A 22,015-nucleotide genomic window follows, 5' to 3' on the forward strand; every position below is an offset into this window, starting at 1 on the left:
AACAGGAATGTGATAAAAATATCAATTAACTTCAGAATTTCATAATATCAAGTTTGCATATAAGGTCATTAGTAGATGAACAGTAAACGATATTGATAAAAGGAGGAAATTGATAAAAGCGAAGAAATGAAATAATACACATTAAATTATCAAAAAGAAAGAAAAAAAGGCTAAGAAATAAGAACATAGAGCAAATATGTTTTGCACATGATAAGATGAAAGATTTAAACACAAAATATCATTAAATGAATTAAAAAGTTGGAATTAAAGAACAAAGATTGTTAACCCAATGAAAGAATCAAAGAAATAAGGGAATAAAGGGTGAATGGCCTGGAAAAGATTGTAAGGATTGAGATGTTACATTAACTACTTTTTTTAATTCACTCTAAAAGGTAGCAAATTTTGATTGTTTTCTTTTTGCCCCTTTTTGCCTTGTTATGTATAAAATTTGTTTCATAGAATAATGTATGCTACCAAAAATAGATACTGTTTTAAAAGAAAGAAAGAATGGAGGAAGATTTTGGAAATGGGGAAATAAAAAGAGATAAAAAGCATAAAAAAGGAAGTTTTTCACACAACAAAACTTAAATACCCACAAAAATACTGGTTATCTGAAATTGAAAAAAAAAATCAGGTATATAAGATACTATAATTAAGTGTTCATATTTTCCTTAACATAAAAAGATAAAATGTGTTTCCCAGTTTTGTTACTTCTGTTGTTTTCCTTTGCTCTCAAAAATTACCATTTGATAAATTCCTACAGTATAAGAAAGAGTTAACATAGCAGGCCTGTGACTGTTAACTTTAGAAAGACCTGTCTGCAAGGCTGGCCCTTGGCTGGCATTTGGGATTTATTTAACTGTCCAGAAGATTGCCACCATTCCCTAACTAATTAGGGTGCCTGCCTGACTGCACCTACACTGTACAAACAATATTGTTTTGCTGACCACTTGTATTCCTTTTAAGAGTCTAGAACTTTTAATACATGCAAGGCAAAGGGTCCCTACATGATCAACCCCCAATAAAATCCTTGGACATTGAACCTCTAATGAACTTAACTGGTAGAAAACATTTCAAACTCCTTGCTGGCAGAACCAATTGTGAACTGTCTGGCTCCACTAGGAGGAAGCTAAATCTTCGAAGCTTGTACCTGGTTTTTGTCTGTACTTTTCCCTTTGCTGATTTTCCTTGGCATCCCTCCCTGTAATAATTCACAGCTATGAATATGATTATATGCTAAGTCCAGAAAGTTCTCCCAGAGATTTATCAAATCTGGGACAGTCCTGTGGGCCTCCACTCTACCTACCGTGTTTAAATAATTTTTGAAAAACTTCCTAATTTTGTGTTACTAACACATGAAGATTAAAACTGTTTTATGAGAATTATTGATCAGAAGAGGACTTCAGAAAGGAAATATGCTAAACTGAGGAGTGAAAAGCATCATTACTAGCTAATTGAAATAAAAGCATTACTAATTAGTAAATGAAAGAGAAGCTATACAGATCAGCTAGAACTTGTAGAGAGAGACAATGAGACTTTGCAGAGACCAACACAAAACAAGTAGAGAAAACAACTAGAAGTGTAGTGGTTTCCATATTAAGGAAGAGCCTAAGTAGGTTTAATAGTCTCCATCAGGGCTGCTTTGAACATACTTGACTTCCAGTTACTATAGCAATAAGTTCTTGTTATACACCGAATGTTTGTGTCCCCTCAAATTCCTATGTTTAAACCTGGGATGTAGGTTTCCAGTGTGATGGTAGGAGGTGAGATGTTTGGAACTGATTATGTCATGAGAGCGGAGCCTTCACAAATTAGATTAGTGACCTTCTAAGAAGATGCCCCAGAAAGCCCTTTCTTACCTGCCATGTGAGAACACAAGAAAAAGATGGCTGTCTATGAACCAGGAAATGGGCCTCACCAGATCCTGAAACTGTGGGTACCCTGATCTTAGACTTTCCAGCCTCCAGGACCATGAGAAATAAATTTCTGTTGTTTACAAGCCAACCAGTGTATGGTATTCTGTTACAGCAGATTAAAAGAACTAAGGCAGCCCTCTATATTAGAATAAGAAACTGATAAGATGAAAACTTACAGAATGTGAAACACATTAATTTGATGTAAGGCCACACACAGCCTAGTAAACTCTACCTTACAAGAATATCACAGAAGGAATTTAAGAGAAACTTACGCTACCAAAAATTAGGTTCAGCACTGCCTTTCCCCTCACCCCCCCTCCCCCAGCCACCAACCCAGAATTGAGCCACACATAACCAGGATTAGTCTGAAATGAAAAGTCCACAGAGTTCTGGGTACTGTCTTGTGGTTTCTTTTGTTGACTTTAGTTAAGTCCATAAAAGATTTAGTAAATCAGGTAGAATGGCCAACTCAATCTCCCCACCCTGTGTAAATTAACCTGGAATTCAATTAATCCAGACAGCCTACTCCTTGGATGGCAGTTCTAGGAGGGCTGGCATGCCCGGAACAGGATATAGAGCGGGATGTCAACAAAACTCATAACCGCATTCAACTGAAGGACATGTGTCAGTAAACAATCAAAAAGAGTAATATTGCTCTATCTAATATTTATGGAAATTGAATAGAAATGCCTATGAAATTACAACTTTTCATAAGCATTATGTTATGCTTTTACTTATCAATTTAAAAAGCAATGAAATGATACTGAAACATTTATTTTATAGAGAAGACTTACCTATGTAAAGAGAAGATTTGTGTGTGGGCACAGAATCATCAATAAAAGCTGTTCCCAGGGTATAAAGAGGAGTTCCTCCTGTTCCCAGCAAGAGTTGTCCCAAGATGAACACATACAAGTAGTTAGAAAGTGAAGAACTTGAAGAGGTACAACTGGTTCCATTCCTTGTTGCTGAGCAAGTATCTTTGGGGCAAAAAAATTAAATTGTGAATTTACAGAAATTTAATTTATCTATCTGTCTTTATAAATCAGACTTGCCTAACATAACCTTCTTAATTTCTTTCAATCACTTCACTTTATTTTTAAAATACATATATTACTAAAGAACATTTATTAAATATTATGTTAAAATATAGAAAACAGAACAAAACTGAGAAATATTACTTTAAAAATCATAATTCACAAAGTTTGGGGTAAATTAATGTAAACACAATTGAAGCATGTGGCGCCAGGGAAGGAGTTTTCAAATTAAGAAAAAAAAAAAAAAATTAGCCTTTATTTTTCTTTCCAAGTTATAATACAGTATGAGAACCATAATGAATTCATCAATCAATACCTTAAACACATGTGAAAAGTATACTTAGGTTATAGTATATTTTGGCTAAAACAGTAATTTCTCAATGTTTACAGCAAAGCCATAATATTTGAAGTTATGTCTAATTCTTTATTGTAGCTTGAACTACTTTATTAAATTTATTTTTTGAAGCAAGCTTTGGCTCTAGAGGATATTCTTCTGAATATCATCAAAGGAAAAATGCTTATCTTTAAGATTTGATTAAAATCTTAAAAATCACACTCAAAGACTGGATATTATAGTAAATCTAGATTTCCTAAACTCACTGGATAATATTAATGAGCAATGATGCTTGTTAAAAATACATTCCCAGCCCAGGACACCTGGGTGGCTCAGGTTGTTAAGCATCTGGCTCTTGATTTAGGCTCAGGTCATGATCTCACAGTCATGGCATCCAACCTTGCATAGGGCTCCCCATTGAGTGTAGAGCCTGCCTGGTCTCTCTCCTTCTTTCTCTCTACACTTTCCCTTCTCATGTACTCTCTAAATAAATAAATAAATAAACATTAAAAATACATACACTCCCAGCCCTTTCCCTTTGAATCTGGTGTAATATCTAGGAATCTGCATTTTAACAATGGCCTTAGCTAATTCTATTTTCACTTCCTTAATATCAGATCAAGATTACTTCCGGAATGATGTAAGACCCCCAAAGCACCAATCCTAAAGATTCTTTAACTGATTCATGGCCATCAAACTTTCAGATGCAAATTTTATGTATAAAATATTTTATTTTATTTACTTATTTATTTATTATTTATTTATTTATATTTGACAGAGAGAGAGAGGGAACACGCACACAAGTGCGGAGAGGAGCAGAGGAAGAGAGAGAGAGAGAATCTTAAGCAGGCTCCATTCTCAGCTTGGAACCTGACCATGGAGCTTTATGTTACAACTCTGGGATCATGAGAGAAGCCGAAATCAAGAGTCAGATGTCAACCGACTGAGCCACCCAGGTGCCCTTGCACAAAATACTTATTTTTTTTTAATGTAAAATATACCCTATAATTTTGTACATATTCAGATTATAAGAGGTTGATGAATATTCAGGCCGATAATTTGTATCTATAACTGGGCTAAATCTGCATTATTTGTGTTACTTCCTTTGCCATGTCAGATATTTGAACTGTGATTTCTGGTTTCATCATTCACTTTCTTGGAGGTAGTAGATTAGACTAAGAATAATCTCATTATTTGATACATTGCAAAATTGAACATACAGGTATTTCTTATTATTTTTCATATTTTTTTATGATAGGTAAATATATTTTTTACTAATCTGGTAGGTATTTTGACCATGTGAGTATTCTCTGGGGTTTTGGTGTTTGTTTTTTTCCAGAAGAAGTAATACATGAAGTTTCAACATGTTTGTTTAAGTAAATTTTAAATACCACAGAAGATCAAGAGAAAGAAAAAATTCTCCCTTCCCCCACCTGTCTCCACTTTATGATCTTCCATGTAACTCGGAGGGAGGTAATGACCTTTGTTAACAGCTCCTTTTATTTTTTTCAGACACTTTCTCACATATTCACATGTTTCCTATCCATTTACTGTTTTTACACAAGTACAGTCATACTAAACATACTACACCTATACTCAACAACTTCCAATTTTCACTTACATCCTGGACATCTTTGAAATTTAACTGTATTTAAATGTCTTTGTTGGTACTGTCATAACATTCCATAGCATAAATGTCTTCTAATGTATCTACTTAACCCACAATTTACACTTAAAAATTAATAATTAATAACACATACTGGGGCACCTGGGTGGCTCATTCAGTGAAGCGTCCAATATCAGCTCAGGTCATGATATCGCAGTTCATGAGTTCAGTTCCATATCACACTGTCGGCTGTCAGCACAGAGCCTGCTACAGATTCTCTGTCTCCCTCCCTCTCTGCCCTCCCCTGCTGACACATGCTCTCTCTCTCTCTCTCTCTCACTCAAAAATAAATAACATTTAAAAAAAATAACACATATTATTATATTATAAATATATTTAGGTCATTACAAACATGTTGTGATAGGTATTTTTATAATTTCCTTGGCATATTTATGCAAGTCTATATGGAGTAGTTTCCAAAAAGTGGAACTGCTAAGTCAAAGTGTATAAATATTTGTATTTTGATATTGCCAAACTATCTTATCAAAAATTTAAATAAATATGCAATCATACCAGCAACACAGCAACATCTTCCATAATAAAATTAAATTACTACCAATCCCACTGGTTAAAAAATATCAAACACACATGTTTTTTTCAATTTAATTTTTAAGGTCATCAATAAGCATTTTTTATTTTATTCGTCACTTACATAGTTTTTCTATGAATGTTTCAAATACACTTTCGAGGTCCTAGCTTTGATATTTGCCTTATAAAATCTTCCCTTCTCCAAGATAATGTACATAGTAACATGATTTTATCCTAACATTTTACAGTTGACCTGAGAACGATGCAGGGGTTGGAGCACCAAACGCTGCACAGTTAAAAATCCATGTATAGCTTTTGGCTTCCCAAAACTTTACTAATAGCCTACTTTTGACGAGAACTCTTATTGATAAACAGTTAATTAACACATATTTTGTATGTTACACGTATTGTATATTATTTTCTTACAGTAAAGTAAGCTAGAGAAAAGAAAATGTTAAGAAAGCCATTAGGAAGAGAAAATATATCTCCCGTACTGTACTTATTGAAAAAAAACCTGTGTGTATAAGTAGACTCACACAATTTAAACTCATGTTTTTGTGTTTTTCAATTGTATTTTTAATTCATATGTAATATAGTTTAGTGGGAAAAGATAGAGATGCAGCATTCTGTTGGATTAACCAAAGAGAATCTCTTATTAAAGACACTCAGTTTTATGTCACTGATCTTTGCAGTCTTTCTCTGGCTCAAATCTCTTGTAATTACTTCTGCTCTCTAAGCCTTGAGATATCAATATCTCAGCCCAGCTATAACCCATTTCACAGTACTGCATAAAAGACTCTTTAATACTTAACATTTTCTTTTATCATTTTCCCCAAGTAAACAAGGCCAAAGATCTACTTATGAACACTACTATATCTAATATACTATTCTATTATTTCTGAATAATTTATTTCTAATTGCTTTTCTTAGAATTGATAAAAAGAAATGACATACTAAGCCACAGAAAGGCATGGATGAATCTTAAATGCATATTGCTAAGTGAAAGAATCCAGCCTGGGGAGGTGAGGTTAAGATGGTGAAGTAGTACGTGGTTGCCTCATCCCTCGAACACAGCTAGATAAATATCTAATCATTCTGAACACCCAGGAAATCTATTTGAAGACTGAGACAACAAACTGCACAACTAGAGGGAAAGATGAGGCTACAATGTAGAAGGCAGAAGGTGTGGAGATGTGATTTAGGGGAGAAAAGGATCATGGGTGCCAGGAAAGACAGGGGAGCCCTGATCATGGAGAGAGGTGAGAGCCTGAGAGATTGGAGGGGGGTGGGGGGCGGGTAGGAGGAGAGCAGTGTACAGGGGATAGCACAAGAAAAACACTTCCCTAAAAGCATGGGCTGGGAAAATGAGAGGGGCTGATTATTGTGAGTTTTTTCAACCGCGGAGCTCAAAATTTGGAGTTTTAGAAGTCTCGCTGTGGGGGTGTGGAGCCTGGCAAGGGAAGATGTGCCCCTGTGAAGAAGAATGGAGGAGGCCTGGGAGTAGACAGCACAATCTGAGGAACCCCTGGGACAAACTGTGAGAAGACAGTTTTTGCTTCTTGAAGTGTATCTGGGAGAGATGTCATTACTTCTCAAGGAACGAAAGAGACAGCAGGCTCCACTGCACTGTCTGGTTCCTTAGCATAGGGGAAGAAACACCTGCTAAGGGTGGCAAACTTGGACTGTGGTTTTTTTTCTGCATTTTATAATCTACATTCCTGCCTATGGGTATGACTGCACTTCTGGAACAAGCTGGCACCCTCCCCAGTGCAGCAACCCTCCCTGAGAGGACCAGCACAGGTCCATGCCATGCTGGGTCGCTAAAGTTTGGAGTTCTAAAACTCAGTCAGTGTGCCTGAGATAAAACACAGGTGCACTGCACTGCTGGGAAGGCAGACAGTCCAGATACAGACAGGGTGAAGCTAGGGATTTGAGGGAAGCCTGGGAGACATGAGGGAGAATGTTTGCTCTTCTGTAAAGGCTTCCTGGACAATGGTGGGATCGAGCTCCCCTCCCTGGGGAGGAAGGAGAGGGCTGGCACCATTTCTCTCACCCACCCATCAGCATGGACTGACTTTGTGGAGCAAAACAGCACCAATAATGAAGACCTCAGCCACTACACCAAGTCCCACACCTCTGCACTCTGCAGGTGCTTCTTTACTAGGGCAAGTGTGCCTGAGAACCAAAATAGTGGGTCCTTCCCCCAAGAAGACCAGCACAAACTTCCCCCCACACACCAAGTCAACCGACCACAGAGTGCTGCAAAGTTTCAGCTCTAGTGGAAATAGGATATAGTCTCTTTTAACAAGCAGACCAGACAGAGCACACCTAGTTAAAACCCGCCACACTCTGGACAAGATCCAAATACTTCCCACTGCAGGCAAGGAAAACCCTGCAGAAGACTGCCCTAAAAAAGAGCAGACAAAACACAGCAGCAGAGTCCACACAGCATACACTAGAGACACTTCTTGAAGCACCAGGCCCTAACAGTATATGACCTCTTCTTCACAAAGGCATTTTTGTCAGGAGCAGAAAACACAGCAGGTTTTCGTAACACAGACAAGAAGACAGAGACCTAGACAAAATGCTAAAATGCAGGAATTCATCCCAAAAGAAAGAATAATAAAAGGTCACAGCCAGGGATCTAATAAAAAAAGATATATGTAGAGGTGCCTGGAGAGCTAGATCAGTTAAGTATCCGACTTCAGCTCAGGTCATGATCTCATGGTTCGTGAGGTCGAGCCCCACATCACATTCTTGGCTGTTAGTGCAGAGCCTGCTTCAGACCCTCTGTCTCTGTGTGCCCCTCCCCGACTTGTTCTTTTACTCTCTCTCAAAAACAAATAAAAACATTAAAAAAAAAAACAAATATAAGTAATATGTCTGATCCAGAATTTAAAACAACAATCATAATGACACTAGCTGGGCCTGAGAAAAGCATAGAAGACACCAGGAGTCCCTTACTGCAGAAATAAAAGACCTAAAAACTAGTCAGGCCTTAAAAAAAAAAAAAAAAAAAAGTTATAACCAAGATGCAAAATCAACCGGATATAATAACCACAGGGTAGGAGAAGCAGAGGAATTAAGTGATACAGAAGATAAAATTATGGAAAATAATGAAGCTAAAAAGAAGAGGAAAAGAAAAACACTGGATCACAAATGTAAACTCAAGGAACTCAGCAAAGCCATAAATCATAATAACATTCCTATCTTAGGAGTCCCAAAAGGAGAGGAAAACAGAAGAGAGCAGAAAGTTTATTTGAGCAAATTATACCTGGATATTTCCTTAATCTGGGGAAGGAAGCAGACATCCAAATCCAAGCACAGAGACCTCTCATTAAAATCAATACAAGCAGGCCAACACCAAGACATACATAGTAAAATTTGCAAAATATGGACATAAGGAAAAGTCCTTAAAGCAGCAAGGGAAAAGAAATCCCCACCTTACAAGGGAAGACATATAAGGTTAGCAGCACACCTATCAATAGAAACTTGGCCGGCCTGAAGGGAGTGACATGATATATTCAACATGCTAAATGGTAAAAATATGTAGGCAAGAATACTTTACACAGCAAGGCTGTCACTCAGAATAGAAGGAGAGATACAGTTTCCCAGACAAACAAAAACTAAAGGAGTTCATGACCACTACACCAGCCTTGCAAGAACTGTTATAGGGGACTCTTTGAATGGGGAAAAAAAAGTGACAAAGACTACAAAGGAACACAGAAAATCGCCAGAAACAATGACTTTACAGGTAATACAATGGCCTAAATTAATATCTATCAATAATCACTCTGAATGTAAACATACTAAATGCTCCCCTTAAAACATATAGGGTATCAGAATGGGAAAAAAAAAAAAGATCCATCAATATACTGCCTACAAAAGACTCATTTTAGACCTAAAGACACCTGTAGATTAAAAGTGAAGGCATAAACAACCATTTAAAATGCTAATGGACATCAAAAGAAAGCTGTGGTAGCCCTACTTATATCAGACAAACTAGATTTTAAACCAAAGACTATAACAAGAGATGAAGAAGGGCACTATATCATAATAAAGGGGTCTATCCAACAAGATCTAATAATTGTAAATACTTATGCCCCCAACTTGTAAGAACACAAATATAAAAATCAATTAATCACAAACATAAAGAATCTTATTCAGTAATAGTAGGGGATTTTAATACCCACTTACATAAATGTAAAAATCATCTAATCAGAAAATCAACAAGAAAACCATGGCTTTGAATAACACACTGGACCAGATTGACCTAACAGATACTTTCAGAACATTTTATCTTAAAGCAGCAGAGCGTACACTCTTTTTGAGCGCATATGGGACATTCTACAGAATAAATCACATACTGGGTCATAAATCAGGCCTGAATAAATACAAAAAGACTGAGATTATACCATGCATATTTTCCTACCTATGAAACTTGAAGTCAACCACAGGAAAAAGTTCAGGAAGACCAAATACATGGAGATTAAAGGACATCCTACTAAAAATGAATGGGTTAACCAAGAAATTAAAGAAGAAATTAAAAAAATACATGACAACAAATGAAAAATGAAAACACAATGGTCCAAAATCTTTGGGATATAGCCAAAGCAGTCATTAAGAGGTAAGTATATAGCAATATATAGTATATAGCAATATAGTATAAAGGTCTATCTCAAGAAGCAAGAAAAATATCAAATAAATAACCTAACCTTACAACTAAGGGAGCTAGAAAAGTAGCAACAAATGAAGCCTAAAGCCAGCAGAAGAAAGGAAATAATGAAGATTCGAGTAGAAATAAATAATATAGAAACAAACAAACAAACAAAAAACAGTAGAATAGATCAATGAAACAAGGAGCTGGTTCTTTGAAAAAATTAATAAAATTAATAAACCCCAAGCCAGACTTATCAAAAAGAAGAGTGAAAGGATCCAAATAAATAAAATCACAAATGAGAGAGGAAAGATCTCAACCAACATCACAGAAATACAAACAATTATAAGAGAATATTATGGAAAATTATATGCCAACAAATTGGCCAATCTGGAAGAAATGGATAAATTCCTAGAAACACATAAACTACCAAAACTAAAACAGGAAGAAACAGAAAATTTGAACGGATCGATAACCAGCAAAGAAGTCAGTGTAATTAAAAATCTCTCAACAAAAGTCCAGGGCCAGATGGCTTCCCAGGAGAATTATACCAAACATTTAAAGAAGAGTTAATACATATTCTTATCAGTTTTCCAAAAAATGGAAATGGAAGAAAAACCCAAACTCATTCTACCAGGCCAGCATTACCTTAATTCCAAAACCAAAGACCCCACTAAAAACGAGAATTACAGGCCAATATCTCTGATGCACACGGATGCAACAATTCTCAACAAGATACCAGCAAATCGAATCCAACAGTACATTAAAAGAATTATTCACCATGAACAAGTGGGATTTATTCCTAGGTAAAGGTGATTCAATATTTTCAAATCAATCAATGTGATACACCACATTAATAAAAGGATAAGAAAAAAATGATCCTCTCAGTAGATGTAGAAAAAGCATTTGACAAAGTAAAGCATCCATTATTAATAAATACCCTCAATAAAGTAGGGATAGAAGGAACATACCTCAGCATCATAAAGGCCATATACAAAAGACCCACACCTAATATCATCCTCAATGGAGAAAAACTAGTTTTCCTCCACAGTCAGGAACAAGAGGAGGACATCCACTCTCACCATTGTTATTTAACATAGTACTGGAAGTTCTAGCCTCAGCAATCAGAAAACAAAAAGGATAAAAAGGCATCCCACTGGCAAGGAAGATGTAAAACTTTCACTGTTTGCACACAACATGAAACTCTATGTAGAAAACCCGAAAGACTACAAAATATGCTAGAACTAATACACAAATTCAGTTAAAATCACACGATACAAATAAACATACAGAAATATGCTGCATTTCTATATACTAATAATGAAGCAGCAGAAAGAGAAATCAGGGAATCGATTCCATTTACAATTGCACCATAAACCATATGATACTTTAGGAATAAACATAACCAAAGAGGTAAAAGATTATCCAGACTCTGAAAACTATAAAACACTGATAAAAGAACCTGAAGAGGACACAAAGAAATGGAAAAACACCCCATGCTCATGGACTGAAAGAACAAATATTGTTAAAATGTCTATACTATCCAAAGCAATACATACATTTAAATGCAATCCCTATCAAAATACCCCCAGAATTTTTCACAGAGCTAAAACAAAAAATCCTAAAATTCGTATGGAACCACAAAAGACCCTGAATAGCCAAAGCAATCTTTTAAAAGAAAAGCAAAGCTGGAGGCATCACAATTCCAGACTCCAAGCTATATTACAAAGCTGTAGCCATCAAGACAATATGATACTGGCATTAAAAAAGACACATACAGATCAATGGAACAGACTACAAAACCCAGAAATGGACCCACAACTATATAGTCAACTAAGCAGGAAAGAATATCCAATGGAAAAAAGTCTCTTCAGCAAATGGTGCTGGGAAAATTGGACAGTGACATGCAGAATAATGAAACTTGACCCCTTTCTTACATTATACACAAAAATAAATTCAAAATGGATGAAAGACCTAAATGTAAGACAGGAAACCATCAAACTCCTAGACAAAAACACAGGCAGAAACCTTTTCGACCTCAGCGGCAGCAACTTACTCCTAGATGTGTCTCTGGAGGCAAGGGAAACAAAAGCAAAAGTGAACCAATGGAACCTCATTAAGATAAAATGTTTCTGCACAGTGAAGGAAACAATCAACAAAGAAAACTAAAAGGCAACTGATGGAATAGAAGATATTTGCAAGTGACATATCTCATAAAGGGTAGTATCCAAAATCTATAACTTATCAAACTCAACACCCAAAAAACAAACAATCCAGTGAAGAAATGGGCAGAAGACATGAATAGACATTTTTCCAAAGAAGACATCCAGATGGCTAATAGACATATGAAAAGATGCTTAACATCACTCATTGTCAGGGAAATACAAATCAAACCTACTATGAGATACCACCTCATACCTGTAAGAATGGCTAAAATTAACACAGGAAACAACAGATGTTGGTAAGGATGCAAAGAAAGGGGAACCCTCTTACACTGTTGGTGGGAATGCAAACTGGTACAACCACTCTGGAAAACAGTATTGAGGTTCCTCAAAACATTAAAAATAGAAATACTCTACAAGCCAGCTATTGCACTACTAGGTATTTACCCAAAGGATATAAAAATATTGATTCAAAGGGACACATGTACCCCGATGTTTACAGCAGAATTATCAACAAGAGTCAAATTATGAAAAGAGACCAAATGTCCACTGACTGATGAATGGATAAAGAAGATGTGGTGTATACATATACAATAGAATATTATGCAGCCATCAAAAAAAAGAACGAACCTTGCCATTTGCAACCACATGGACAGAGCTAGATTTTATTATGCTAAGTGAAATAAGTCAAAGAAAGACAAATACCATGATTTCATTCAACTGGAATTTAAGAAACAAAACAAACAAACATAGGGAAAGAAAAAGAAAAAAAGAGAGGGAAGCAAACCATAAGAGACTCTTAACTATAGAAAACAAACAGGATTGATAGACGTGGGTGGGAAATGGCCTAATGAGTGCTGGGTATTAAAGACGGCACTTGTTGTGATGAGCATCTAAGTGATGAACCCCTAAATGATACTTCTGAGCCCAATTTAACTCTATATGTTAACTAATAAGAATTTAAATAAAAATTTGAAAAAAAAAAAAAAGAAAAGAAAAGAAAAAGGGCATTAGAAAAAAGTTAGGGAAACCTGAATGAAGTATGGACATCAAGTAATAAGTATAAACATTAAGAGATGATATATCAAAACTAGTTCATTAATCATTAAAAATATAGCATACAAAGTAATAATGATAGGGGGAAATTGAGGCACCTGGGTTGCTCAGTCCATTGAGTGCCTACTCTTGATTTTGGTTCAGGTCATATTCCCAGGGTTGTGGGATGGAGCCCCATGTCAGGCTCCATGCTGAGTATAGAGCCTGCTTAAGATTCCCTCTTTCCCTCTGCCCCTTTCTCCCACTTGCCTTCTCTGTCTCTCTCTCTCTCTCTCTCCCTCTCTCTCTGTCTAAAATAAAGTTTAAAAAATAATAATAGAGGGAAATGGTTGTGGTATATTTGGTATATTTGGAAATTCTCTCATACCTAATACTACCTTCACAATTATTCTGTATATCTAAAATTGTTCTAAATACCAAGTTTAGTAAAAAAAAAAAATTACAATTACAACTAAAGCCTTACACTTTCATAAAAATTAAAAATAAAAATATACAGCAACAATATTAATTAGGCAGATAGTATGAGACATGTAAGAATAGACAGAAAAATGTAGAAGAGACTTTAATATTCATCTTTCTCAGTCCAAGAGTGAAAATTATTAAAAATAAGCAAGGATACACTATAAACACGAAATGTTGGCTAACTTGACAATAGATTATATTTAAAATAAAAATAAAAATAAAAATAAAATAAGCAAGTATAGATAAGACCTAAACAATATTATCAGTAACACTGCATGTAGGAAAACATGTCAAATTCTATACTATGATGAAATTTTGTCTTCTATTTTTAGGTCCCAAGGACAATTCTAAAAAAATTGACCATATTTATGCTATAAAAATATTTATATACATTCCAAAGAGTAAATAACAATAACATTCTATGACCAAAATGAAATAAACTAGAAATTTATAATGCAATAGAAAATGAAAATGCACATAGAAAAAGTTGAATTCAAAAAATTTAAACTTAAAAAAAATTTTAACTCTTAAATTATTTTTGGATCAATAATTTTGGAATTATGAAAATGCTCAGAAATTATGATATGAAAAAAAATAGATCAAAATTCATATTCTACAACTAAAGTAGTACTTATAGGAAAGCATCTCATTCAAACACAACAAGAACCAAATAGAAAAAGGAAAATAAAAATTAAAAATATATAAAAATAAGTCACACATTCTGAGTTACCCCCAACACTCATACTACTGGAGCAACATGAGCTTATGATAGAATATCTATGGAGGAAATAAAATGCAAAAGAATATCTAGAAAAAAAATACTAAAAAGGGAATACAATGAGGAGGACCCTCTAATTAAAGCAATAAAGAATTAACAAATGACTAGAAATATGATTAATGAAATAAAAAATGTTAATAAAAAGTAAATCCTTTGAAATAAGCAATAAAATAAACCACTGACTAACATAATGAAAAAGCAGAAATTACAACTATACAAATACACGGAAAAAAAAGAGGAAATGAACTAAAAGGAGATGACTTTTTAAAATTCACAAGAGACTACTTAGAGCAAATTTCTAGCAAATATATTTGAAAAACAAGAAATTCTGAATGGGATCAGTTTCTTTATTTGTCTTTCTGTTGCTTCATTGTTCGTGTATAAGAATGCAACTGATTTCTATACACTGATTTTGTATCCTGCAACTTTGCTGAATTCATGTATCAGTTCTAGCAGACTTTCGGTGGAGTCTATCGGATTTTCCATGTATAATATCATGTCATATGCAAAAAGCGAAAGCTTGACTTCATCTTTGCCAATTTTGATGCCTTTGATTTCCTTTTGTTGTCTGATTGCTGATGCTAGAACTTCCAGCCCTATGTTAAACAACAGTGGTGAGAGTGGGCATCCCTGTCTTGTTCCTGATCTCAGGGAAAAAGCTCTGTTTTTCCCCGTTGAAGATGATGTTAGCTGTGGGCTTTTCATAAATGGCTTTTATGATGTTTAAGTATGTTCCTTCTATCCCGACTTTCTCAAGGGTTTTTATTAAGAAAGAGTGCTAGATTTTGTCAAAGGCCTTTTCTGCATCGATTGACAGGATCATATGGTTCTTCTCTTTTTTTTTTTTTGTTAATGTGATGTATCACGTTGATTGATTTGCGAATGTTGAACCAGCCCTGCATCCCAGGAATGAATCCCACTTGGTCATGGTGAATAATTCTTTTTATATGCCATTGAATTCGACTTGCTAGTATCTTATTGAGAATTTTTGCATCCATATTCATCAGGGATATTGGCCTGTAGTTCTCTTTTTTTTACTGGGTCTCTGTCTGGTTTAGGAATCAAAGTAATACTGGCTTCACAGAATGAGTCTGATCCCATTCACAACTGCACCAAGAAGCATAAAATACCTAGGAATAAATCTAACCAAAGATGTAAAAGATCTGTATGCTGAAAACTATAGAAAACTTATGAAGGTAATTGAAGAAGATTTAAAGAAATGGAAAGACATTCCCTGCTCATGGATTGGAAGAATAAATATTGTCAAAATGTCAATACTACCCAAAGCTATCTACACATTCAATGCAATCCCAAACAAAATTGCACCAGTATTCTTCTCAAAACTAGAACAAGCAATTCTAAAATTCATATGGAACCACAAAAGGCCCTGAATAGCCAAAGTAATTTTGAAGAAGACCAAAGCAGGAGGCATCACAATCCCAGACTTTAGCCTCTACTACAAAGCTGTCATCATCAAGACAGCATGGTATTGGCACAAAAACAGACACAGAGACCAATGGAATAGAATAGAAACCCCAGAACTAGACCCACAAACGTATGGCCAACTCATCTTTGACAAAGCAGGAAAGAACATCCAATGGAAAAAAGACAGTCTCTTTAACCAACAGTGCTGGGAGAACTGGACAGCAACATGCAGAAGGTTGAAACTAGACCACTTTCTCACACCATTCACAAAAATGAACTCAAAATGGATAAAGGACCTGAATGTGAGACAGGAAACCATCAAAACCTTAGAGGAGAAAGCAGGAAAAGACCTCTCTGACCTCAGCCGCAGCAATCTCTTACTCGACACATCCCCAAAGGCAAGGGAATTAAAAGCAAAAGTGAATTACTGGGACCTCATGAAGATAAAAAGCTTCTGCACAGCAAAGGAAACAACCAACAAAACTAAAAGGCAACCAACGGAATGGGAAAAGATATTTGCAAATGACATATCGGACAAAGGGCTAGTATCCAAAATCTATAAAGAGCTCACCAAACTCCACACCCGAAAAACAAATAACCCAGTGAAGAAATGGGCAGAAAACATGAATAGACACTTCTCTAAAGAAGACATCCGAGTGGCCAACAGGCACATGAAAAGATGTTCAACGTCGCTCCTTATCAGGGAAATACAAATCAAAACCACACTCAGGTATGACCTCACGCCAGTCAGAGTGGCCAAAATGAACAAATCAGGAGACTATCGATGCTGGAGAGGATGTGGAGAAACGGGAACCCTCTTGCACTGTTGGTGGGAATGGCAATTGGTGCAGCCGCTCTGGAAAGCAGTGTGGAGGTTCCTCAGAAAATTAAAAATAGACCTACCCTATGACCCAGCAATAGCACTGCTAGGAATTTATCCAAGGGATACAGGAGTACGGATGCATAGGGGCACTTGTACCCCAATGTTTATAGCAGCACTCTCAACAATAGCCAAATTATGGAAAGAGCCTAAATGTCCATCAACTGATGAATGGATAAAGAAATTGTGGTTTGTATACACAATGGAGTACTACATGGCAATGAGAAAGAACGAAATATGGCCCTTTGTAGCAACGTGGATGGAACTGGAGAGTGTGATGCTAAGTGAAATAAGTCATACAGAGAAAGACAGATACCATATGGTTTCACTCTTATGTGGATCCTGAGAAACTTAACAGAAACCCATGGGGGAGGGGAAGGAAAAAAAAAAAAAAAAGAGGTTAGAGTGGGAGAGAGCCAAAGCATAAGAGACTGTTAAAAACTGAGAACAAACTGAGGGTTGATGGGGGGTGGGAGGGAGGGGAGGGTGGGTGATGGGTATTGAGGAGGGCACCTTTTGGGATGAGCACTGGGTGTTGTATGGAAACCAATTTGACAATAAATTTCATATATTAAAAAAAAAAAAATGAAAAACAAGAAATTAATTCCCAAGACCAGATAGTTTCAGAGATCAATTTTGCCAAAACTTCTACATACCTAATGCTATTTAAATTATTCCAGAATATAGAAAAAGGATTAAAAATTACCAAAATATTTTTTAAGTTATTCATTTATTTTGAGAGAGAGTGAGAGAACGAGAACATGAGCAAGGGAGGGGCAGAGAGAGAGGAAAAGAGAATCATAAGCCGGCTACACACTGTCAGTTGTAGAGCCTGATGCAGGGCTGGATTTCAGGAACCATGAGATCATGATCTGAGCCGAAATCAAGAGTTGGACACTTAACCAACTGAGCCACCCATACACCCCATAAATTACCAAAATACTTGGTAATATTGATACCACGTGAAAAAGATCAACAACAGCAGAAACTAATAGACCAATCTCATCTCTAAGTATCAATACAAAAAAATATATTAGCAACGAAATCCAGCAACATATTAAAAAAAGGTAGCATGACTCTTTAAAGATGCATGCTTTAGAAATTTATTAAGAAAATTTAATATATTAGATCTAATTAGAAAACTCAACGATCACTTTCATAGATTTTAAGTAGACATATGACAAATGTCAACAACAAATCACATAATCAACATAAAACAGGAATAGATATGTCTCTAACATGATCAAATAAATATATGGGCATGTAAGTATGGATATATACATGCATATGCATATGCACATACATACTACTAAAGTCAGAAGGAAGTAAGACAAGGATACTCACTATCTTTGCAACTTTTCAATATTGTATTGTGGGGAGAAAGAACCTTGAGGCCTATGATCAAGGATCAAGAGGTAAAACTAACTCTATATGCAGAAATTACAAATTCTTTCAGGAACAGTGAAAAAAATCAATGGAAAAACTACTAAAAACAGTAAGAACATTTAGGAATATAAGTTTATTTATAAATATAAAATTAATATATGAAAAGTCAGTAAGTATCACATGTTCAAGTTGGATAACGTGATAGAAGAAAAAACAATTTACAAGAGAAAAAAGAAACCAAATACACCTAAATAAATGTGAACAAGCTGTATGAAGACTACTGCCTACCTAGAATCACAGTGAAGCAAGTGAGGTGGGGCAGAAAAGTACAGTTTGTCACAGAGGTGAGGTGCCACAGAAAGATTCTAAATATGAACAGCAATCTCTGTATGTGGGGAAAAAGGTAAAAGCTCAAAAATTTACGTATGAGGAACATCCATCTCAACTAGAGAGAATCCCTGCTTGTCCAGAACAGGGTTCCAGTTCTCCTACATAAAATATGTTAAGCAAGAACTCCAAGATGGTCCTCTGAGAGTCCCCATCGTAATTCCTGGGACCGTGAATAGGACATTACTACATCTTTGATTACGTTACAGTGGCAAAGAGTTTTTGCAGAATAAGATTATTAATCAATTGATTTTGAAATAGGAAGGAGATTATCTGCTTGTGCTCGATCCAATCATATAAGCCCTCTAAAGCAGAGGTCTTCTTCCTCTGGCAGCAGCAGCATATGTCAGAAAAATCTAAAGCCAAGTAGAGATTATACAAGCTGCTGCTGGCTTTAAAGATGAAAAGGACCAGGTGCCAAGGAATGTGCAGAGCTTTTAGCTGATAGAAACACTCAATGATGATTGTCAAGGAAATGGAGATCTCAGTTAAACAATTCCAAAAAATTACTTCACAGTAATTACTTCAACAGTTTAATGATTACTTCATTACTAATTACTTCAACAGTTTAATGAGCGTGGAAAGGGATTCTCTCTAGAGCCTCAAATGAGAAGGTAGTCAGCTGACACCCTGAGTTTGAGAGTCTGATCAGAGAACCCAGCTCAGCTGTGCCAAACTCCTGATCCATGGAGATAGTAAGATAATACATTTGTGCTGTTTCAAATTTAGTTTGCATAATATGCTATGCAGCAATAGAAAACTAATACAAACATCTCATAAAAAATTAGCCAAGGAATAATTTGCCTCATTCAAACGTAAATAATAAACAAAGAGGAAAAGCAAATGACATGGCAAAATAGTCTCCGGGAGAATGTCACTATGATGTAGATTTAAAAATTACCACATTGCCATACTTTAAAAGTGATGACAACATGGGGCGCCTGGGTGGCTCAGTCCGTTAAGCGTCCGACTTCAGCTCAGGTCACGATCTCGCGGTCCGCGAGTTCGAGCCCCGCGTCGGGCTCTGGGCTGATAGCTCAGAGTCTGGAGCCTGCTTCCTATTCTGTGTCTCCCTCTCTCTCTGCCCCTCCCCCGTTCATACTCTGTCTCTCTCTGTCTCAAAAATAAATAAACATTAAAAAAATAAATAAAAGTGATGACAACAATTGCTTCTTTTTTTTTAATTTTTTTAATCTTTTTTTTTTTTTTTTTTTTTGAAAGAAAGAGAGAGAGAGAGAGAGTGCAAGTGGGGAAGCAACAGAGAGGCAAACACAGAATCCAAAGGAGGCTCCGGGCTCTGAGCTGTCAGCACAGAGCCCAATGTTGAGCTCAAACTCACGAACCATGAGTTTATGACCTGAGCTGAAGTCAGATGCTCAACCAACTGAACCACCCAGGTGCCCCAACAATAGCGTCTTAAAAGCAAAAGCTGAAAACAGGGATCTAAACTTTTTTCTTTAAATGTTCATTTATTTTTGAGAGAGACAGACAGAGCATGAGCAGGCGAGGGGCAGGGAGAGGGAGACACAGGATCTGAAGCAGGCTCCAGGCTCTGAGCTATCAGCACAGAGCCGGATGCAGGGCTCAAACGCAGGAACTGAGAAATCATGACCTGAGCCAAAGTCAGACGCTTAACTGACTGAGCCACGTAGGCACCCCTGAAAACAGAGATTTAATAAGCTCATAAATGTGATGAATAAGAGAAGTGGAAAAAAATGGGCTGAAAAAACTCAGAAAAAGCATGAAACAAAAATGAAAACTACCACAGAAATAAAAGTACATCAAAATGGGCAAAAGAAAGAATAGCACTATGAGAATCACAAAAAGACAGAATATATATTTGTGACTTGAAATATAAACAAAATTAAGTACATAAAAACTAAGACTTAAAAGATTAGAGAGAAAATTATAGACATGAGATCCAGACAAAGAAAATCAAACATGTGCATAATCAATCAGAATAGGAAAAAGCATCTACTCTGAGGTAAAACTTAGGAAACTTTCCCGAAATAAGTGAAGGCCGATCTCTAATTTAAAATGGCATAGAACATCCAGGAAAATTTGATGCAGGGCTTTTAAGACATTCCCTTATGAAGTTACTGGATTTTAAAGATAAAGAGAGACAAGTACAGTCAAGAAAAAAGATAGTCACTTATGTAGAGGGACATGAACAACTTTGGTTGGCATCAGACTTCTCTAGAGCAACATTAATCTCATAAAGCAAAAGAATGATAACAAAAAGTAATCAGTGAAAAATAATGTGACTCACAAATTTTATACTCAATCACTCAAATATAAAGGCAAAAGACAAATATATAAACATATTTCAAATCTCATAGAATTGACCTTTCCTGAAAAAAAACAAAAACAAAAACTACTAGAGGGTACATTTCAGCCTACCAAGAAATACTGCATTCTGAGAAGCCATGGAGACCTGAAGACCATTGCATCATAAAATGTTAAATAATTTATTAAATTTCACTTGTAATAACATAGGTTTAAAAAATAGCTAGGTTTACCTATTACGTGAATTCTGCAGTATTATTAGTTGAGGTAACTACTTGAACCTAGAGTTTCAACATCTATTGAGAAATGAAAAAATTTCTGACAAGCTATTTCCAATACTAATTTAAAGGCATGTGATTTGACAATACACCACAAGAGGGAGCGCCTATGCTGTTTATGAACATAGGGAGTGTTCCCAATAAAGCTAAGGCTTAGAATTTCATTTAATGGACAAACCAGCGTCCACTCCTGCCCACTAACATATGCAGAAGCTAAAGGCAAAAGGTAAAAAGAAAACGTATATATCAAGATAGGTGTAAGTTAAATATTAAGCTCAGCCCAACCCTTATCCCCACACAGAGGCCCAAAGCTTACTATCCCCAGGCATTTATTTACCTTCCAAACCTTGAAGTTAAGAAACCATGTTTTCTTCTGGGCCCATCCTGCTGCCAGGGGTAGGGCACGATGCTGCAGTTTGAGATGAGATTTCACTCCCCCAGTCACATTTGGGTTTTTGTTTTTTGTTTTGTTTTGTTTTGTGTTTTAATTTTCAGGAGGTGCTCCTGAGAAGAAACATAGTTTTATAGGGAACCTGGTCTGCCCAATTACCTGCATTAGGTAATCTGAGGTGGCTGACTTTAATCAAAAACAGCCTCTCTTTCTCCCTTCCCGGGGAATGACTACAGTTTTCTCCCCCAGCTCCCCTTCCCATCTCCCAGCTACTGCCCTAAAGAAGGAGAAAGGACTGTTGCTTTTGTTTAAACCTGCCCAGGCCCAAGTCTCTAATCAGCATCTTCTGGCCTAGAGAGTGTAGATCATCCCCATATGCCTCTCCTACA

The 22,015-nt window shown here is 36.1% G+C and overlaps 1 protein-coding gene across 4 annotated transcripts in view; it reads right to left on the reverse strand.

Moving 5' to 3' along the window:
* Positions 1–22,015, reverse strand: part of SLCO4C1 (solute carrier organic anion transporter family member 4C1) — an 84,914-nt gene that overhangs the window by 38,579 nt on the left and 24,320 nt on the right. For all 4 annotated transcript variants that reach the window (XM_045499435.1, XM_045499445.1, XM_045499456.1 and 1 more), the window contains exon 3: positions 2,711–2,893. In XM_045499435.1, the coding sequence (XP_045355391.1) occupies positions 2,711–2,893 (183 nt within the window). The remainder of the gene's footprint in view (positions 1–2,710; positions 2,894–22,015) is intronic.

This window comes from Leopardus geoffroyi, chromosome A1, assembly GCF_018350155.1.
Source record: "Leopardus geoffroyi isolate Oge1 chromosome A1, O.geoffroyi_Oge1_pat1.0, whole genome shotgun sequence".
Taxonomy (NCBI): domain Eukaryota; kingdom Metazoa; phylum Chordata; class Mammalia; order Carnivora; family Felidae; genus Leopardus; species Leopardus geoffroyi.